Below are 6,412 nucleotides of genomic sequence, written 5' to 3' on the forward strand. Positions count from 1 at the left end.
TAGATTTTCAGTACAAATCGGCAATTTCATACTTTAACCCCTATTATTAAATATAGGTCGAATCTTAATTTACTCATTGATTATTTCTAACATTACTTAACGTAGTGTCACTAAATGCGCAATAAATAATTAAGTTACTTAATTTTGTAAGGCAAAGAATTTATTTTTTTAAAGACTTATTAATGTTGAATGTCATTAAAATAAATAAACGATTTTAGGTCATCTAATTTTATAATTTGTTTTATATTTTACATTCCGTTTACAATCACAGCAAACGTAGTAGATGGTTACATTTTGAGTTTGTTAATTCTTAATTATATCTTTAAGCGATGTATTTGTAATAAATAATGAAAACTCGAGATGTGGAGAATATAAACTTTGCTTCTCCCCAAATTTGGGGAGTTTAACCGTGATTTTTGGGGATTTTGAACAATTGGCATTGGCAACGCTGTTTACGAGTAAGTGTGATGAAAAATATTTTATTTCAAATGCCAGCCTAACTATATCATGTTCAAAATTACAATCTTAATCTAGCTTAAAACAAAATATTTTATTATAGTAATTGTATACAGTGTACTAAGCTATGCGTTGCCATGGCACTTGTCCTACTTAGGTAAGTGCTGTTGCGATGGTTTGGCACGGCTGACGAAGCTGATAAAAGAGGCACAAATTAGAAAAGAGGTTGAAACAAATTTTCGTATCGCGATGGTGGCAGCAAGTAGCAAGTGTTGCCATTTTAATCTTTATTCTAGCTACATATGACACGAACGTTTAAGTTCTTTACGTAGCCCGATTGAAATAAAACAAACAAACGTTACATTTCCGTAACACTATTTGTAGGGTCGGCGGACTAAAGCACATAAGTCAAAAAAGTGCTTCATTTGTTAATTTATAATTATATATTTTTTATGTTGTTTATAGTGTTGGAAGATGTGAAGAGAATGATAAATTTCAAAAAGACGCCTCTAAAATAAACTTACAAATTTATGAAGTAACAAATTATTTTTACTTATGTCCTTTATCTGGTAGATATATTAATATAAATGAATGATGTTGGATTTTGACTAATGTGCTTTAGTCCGTCGACCCTATCGTCAATATTTACAAACTATTATTTAACCATTTGTATTAATGTCATTATAATAATTTTGTTACTTATTTTAAGAAAATGTTACACCTGGCACTGTTTTGAACATTGAATTTAAAAATCACCCGACGATTTGGATCCGAAGCAATAGTTTCATTTCCTAAATACACTGCTGTCAATATACTCATATTCCTTAAAAATATCGATGGATACTCAGTATCTTTTTTTCGAAGCCGAATATCTCCTATGCGAAAATAGGGTTACACCATTTTTGCTCTTAGCGCCTCATAATATATCCTGTAACATGTCCTGTAGAATAATGAAAATATTACTTATTGTTACCCAAACCAATCGACAAACGCCGATTAATAGCATGGATTTGACATCGACTTTAACTGCCTCCGTAGCCGAACGATTTTACCAAGCTGGCCCGCCACGCAGAGGTCCCTGGTTGGATTCGCGGGCCGGAAGAAACATGTGTATGGACTACATTTAATTCTCTCTGTCTGTGTGTGTTTCCCTAGTATGGCTACGAGTGTGTGCGTTAGTGTTATTATTAGTAGCGATCGGTTGGTGTGGTAACACCGCCACAGATACGTTGGTAACACTGATACTACTTTTTCAGAATGGCAATAGACTACGGTCTTGGCGGTCTCATGGTGTGGAGTATAGACACAGATGACTTCAAAGGACTATGTGGACCAGAGAAGAATGCGTTCTTGGACTTTGAAGACCGGTACAAGCAAATTTCTGAGGACCCCGTATTAACAGAAGCGTTGCAGAACTTACAGCTGCCTGATTGTGAGTTTTGTTTTGTTTAAAAAAAAATAATATTAATATGTTGTATTATAAATATTAAATATCGAAATATAAAGATCGGACTAAGTCGACGAATTTCTTCTATGTGACTGTTACAAATCTTTGCATCGAGTTTTCGGCTTTCGTCCCGTAGCGACATCTGTCAGAGATTTTGATTGATTGATGAGATTGTCAGAGCGGAGTTATTTTCTGAAAAATAAAAACAAATAAATAAATAATAGTATGATATCAAAAAGGAAGATGGCTGTCGAACTACCTCGCTTTAACGTAGTTTTCCAATCGATATAAAACTTGAAATATAAGATTCATAAAAAATAACATACAAATTTCCTATAGTAGATCAGAGTAATCAGCAGACGTAAATGTCAATAGTTAAACGCAAAAAACTCAAGACCGTACGAAAGTGAAATAAAGTAAAGGGAAAATAGTTTCAAAATGGCCACCGTAAAGGCGACAACGGTTTCTTGCGAAAAAATGACAGAAAATCAAATTAGTGAAGATAAAGTCTGAGACCTATCAGTATGTTTAATTAGACGCCCTAGTCTGTCCCGAAGCAAGAAAACTTTTGCTAGTAATAAATAGATGTATTTAAAAAAGGCATTAATTGAAGCTTTCATATTGTTATAAGCTTATCTACGGTGTTAAATAAAACTATTTAGTGCAGGAATATCAGTCATAAAATGAATATTTATTTTATTTTCACTTGTTCGCTTCAATATAGAATTTGTTGTTCTATGTTCTATGGAAACCGACGACATTATATTAATATGATAACTAGTCATACCAGGGGGTCTACTCTCCATCTCCGTCCGACATCCGTCCGAAACAATTACTGTCAAATAAGTAATATTCGACAAAATTAAAAGACAAATATCAAGAATGAAGCTTCATTCGCGTCACGCGTCTTTTCATTTGGTCAAGTATTGCTTATTTGGCAGTAATTGTTTCGGACGGAGATCGAGAGAAGACCTCCGGAACAATCGTATCTGGCCTCATGAAATTGATCTTGATGACAGATGACTTTTTAGGCTACTTTTTAAAATTTTAATTTAATTCCATAATACACACAGCTCCGATGTTAGTATGACGTCTGACAGACTTTTTGTATTCTCTATTAAAAAAAAAATTTTTTAAATAATTTATATTTCCAGCTAACGGCCTCAATAAACGTTCACACTACACAACATCAAACGGAAAACTACATCTGCGTATTCCTGAACAACAATACCCTAACTACAACATAATGAGAACAATCAACGATGCGGCAACTCTAGCTATCGAAGAAAAGAGAATTATCGATGAAATGGAACGCGTCGTTAAAACTAACGTTATTGAAGACGGGGAACCGTCTGCTGCCAGTTCTGTTTTCAGTACGGCTGGGATGATGTTTGTTTGTTTACTAGTCATGCGTGGACTGTAATTTTAATTTACAATGCTTTTTTCATTCGAAGTACTTGTTTTGTATAAGTACTAAGGCGAATTTTGCCGTCATCCTATTCCTTTTTTTAAAATGAAACATCTCATGTAAATTTTGAATCACTGCCCTAGTTTATCTCACTTGAATAAGAATTATTTTTTATTAATATCGAGTATATAACCAGAAATATAGACGAAATGAAGGCCGTCCATCCCTGGCAACTCATCAAATAAGTGGGCCTTGTATAACTTTTAAATATCAACTCTCGTTTGCGCTGAAATCACTAATTAGAAAACTTAAATAGTACAGCGCCAAAAACTGTACGTCTCCGTATATTCTAAAAATATTCTATATTTATTGTAAAAAAGATAATATCTCTTATAACCCATAACTACCCCTTTGGTGGTGTGGGAAAAACAGCAAAACATCTAATTACAAAAAAAAACGGAATCACATTTCATCGGCAATTAAATACTAAATATGTAATTTTGCAATTTTCGTCCATTATAGCAAAGCTCAAGTTAAACTGGTCGATTTGAAGTGAAACAATTGACGACACCCATTCGGGCTGGCCAATCGGAACGCAGTTGTCACCGTAATAATTTGGCAGAATAGTTTTCAAACAAATTAAATGACATTTCGTCTCTATTTCTGGTTATGTACTCAATGAATGACACTAATTATATTATATGTAGAACCTTCGGCCTTTAAACTCATTCCTTATCTGTATTTCCTATGTATGTATCTACATTTACACACATGATTATATTATAAACAACAACTTTCGTTCCATGATAAATTTATAAAACATAATTAGTTTACCAAAAACAAACTTTTAAGTTTTTATTATAGCATCTGACACTTTTTATATCTGTTTGGTAGTCAATTGTTTAGCAACGCGTCTCGCGTGCTTTCTTTTGCTACCGCACAGAGTTACCACCGGATCGTAAAAGTTTAGACGGTAAAATCTGATGAATTATTGAAATTCATGGAAGAAAAGTTGTTGTCTATGATGTTAGTAACACAGTCATTCGAGGTTGTTAGTATTTTACAAATAACCTGCATACTTGGATAATATTCTTTGGATTTACTTCTTGGTACCGTACTGCATCTGTGTCATTAGGTTTAGTGGAGAATAATATTTTTTTACATATGGTAGCTGACTCTGGCATAGGAGTTATTATTCTTTTTACGGATTTATATTTAAGATTTGTCAGTAAAAATGTAAATGAATGTACCCATTATCTAGTTCCTTACTATTAATTTTCATTGTTATTAAGTTTGATATGTTTTTACGAAAATATTGTGATATAAATAAGGAAATAAATTCATAACTATATTTAAAAAATCAATCAAAGGTTCGTACCTGGTGTTCGTACACCAAACGCTGTACTTATAATATTTCGAATTAAAATTTATTTGGACATAATATCATTTATTTACTACACCTCAACACTAGTAAAGTAATCGATTAAGACTTGGTTAGCTGGATTCCAATGTTACAAAATTAAATAATCACAGTCCTTAGAGCAAGTCGCAGTCACAAATTATTGTGTTGTAATTTTTTATTTATTTTTTTATTTATTTATTTATATCAGGTAACAAAGACCCATGTATACATACCTTATAGACTAACATACATAACAATATAAAAACAAAATACACCTATATTATATACACCTTAAAACAAACATACATACAATATAATAATAAAAACTAATCTACACGATTTCCCTTATCGGCGACGTGTGGCGCAATCTGGTGTCAGGTAACCGGCCGCGGAATCGCCGATATATGACACCCTTCGGCCAAAATTCCTCTTTCATGAAGGTCGAAAGATGTTCGGTCGGTATTCTCACCACAAACGAATTGAAGTTCACGTTGCGGCGAGACTCCAACCGCTCGACCCTCAGGGTGTATTTGGTTTTATGCCTGATATACTCCACTATCTCCTCAGACTTCGTGGAGTAATGCAGCCGCGACAGGTACATCAACGTCGTCGGTACGGCCGGACGCAGCAGGAAGTTCGGTCCTGTCGGAGCTGTGCCACACTGGTTACGGCTGGTGGGCTTCCTCTTCACCACCTTTGTGAAGCCATCCTCGTCGCACTGGACCGTCTGCCTCTGTGGTTTTGCAACTTCAGAGACAGGCACACGGAAATTGTTTTTATCCTTAGCCGATTGCCGCCGTTCGAATTTCGAAGTGGCGGGTCGGCTAGTTGAAGCGGCTACAGCGGCTACAGCGGCGTATGCACGTGTCGGGGTTGACGTGCACACGCGTGACATTTCCACCGAGGCAGAGGGGCGGGCAGCGGGGCGCGGCGCATCATGCGCGGTGGCAGCAACGAATGGTGACGCATTGTGTGCCGACTCGAAACTGCTGGCCGAGGCATTCAGCGCTGCTCCGCGTCGTGTGTTTACATTAGAGGCTTCAGGTGACCTACATACCGAAACAGCATAGCTTAATAACGCAACTTGGGTACGCAGCTCACTTATGATGTTATCCGAAGCCTCTAATTTACACTGTACTTCGGCTAGGCTAGACTTCAGGGACGTAATGTCCTTCAGCAGCCTAGTAACATCGACGTGGTCGAACGTGACGGGGGGCAGCTTGTGCAGCTCCTTCGCCACGAATGTAGGCACGTCGTCCGGGTCAGTCTCCTTCAGCAGCGTGATTATGTCTTGGAGACTCTTCACGCCTCCATCCCTCCGGCGAGATGGCATCTCCTCGGCTTTACCGAGACGCTGGAAAAGCAGCATCTTGCCACTCTGCAAATCTCATCTTCACTGAAATTTGATTTGCATATCTGCACTATGCTGACTTCATCCATGGTGTCGATAGCGTGTATAATGAACGCCAGGAGCTCATTGGCAATGAGTTGCTGGGAACTCATTGTCAATTACGCGCAGCGGCTTGTGCCGCTCGAAACACGAGTTAGGTGTAATTAACTCACTTCGTCGTGGCACGTCCGTTTCCGAACGCGCATTGCTATGGACGTAATAACACACAAAAACATACATACATATGTTTTGTAGTAGAGCTCCTTGTGAGAGTCCGTCCGTAAGTACCTTAGAGGATGGAAAAAAATT

General features: G+C 36.7%; 1 protein-coding gene across 1 annotated transcript; it reads left to right on the forward strand.

The window, feature by feature from the left end:
- The first annotated feature begins 1,538 nt into the window (after positions 1–1,538).
- Positions 1,539–3,591, forward strand: LOC113229372. The gene is made up of 2 exons (XM_026462927.1): positions 1,539–1,888; positions 3,058–3,591. The coding sequence occupies exons 1-2, from the start codon at positions 1,714–1,716 to the stop codon at positions 3,324–3,326; spliced, it is 444 nt and encodes a 147-aa protein (XP_026318712.1). The 5' UTR covers positions 1,539–1,713; the 3' UTR covers positions 3,327–3,591.
- Positions 3,592–6,412: the final 2,821 nt, after the last annotated feature.

This window comes from Hyposmocoma kahamanoa, unplaced genomic scaffold (assembly GCF_003589595.1).
Source record: "Hyposmocoma kahamanoa isolate Upper Pololo Valley unplaced genomic scaffold, ASM358959v1 61658, whole genome shotgun sequence".
NCBI lineage: Eukaryota > Metazoa > Arthropoda > Insecta > Lepidoptera > Cosmopterigidae > Hyposmocoma > Hyposmocoma kahamanoa.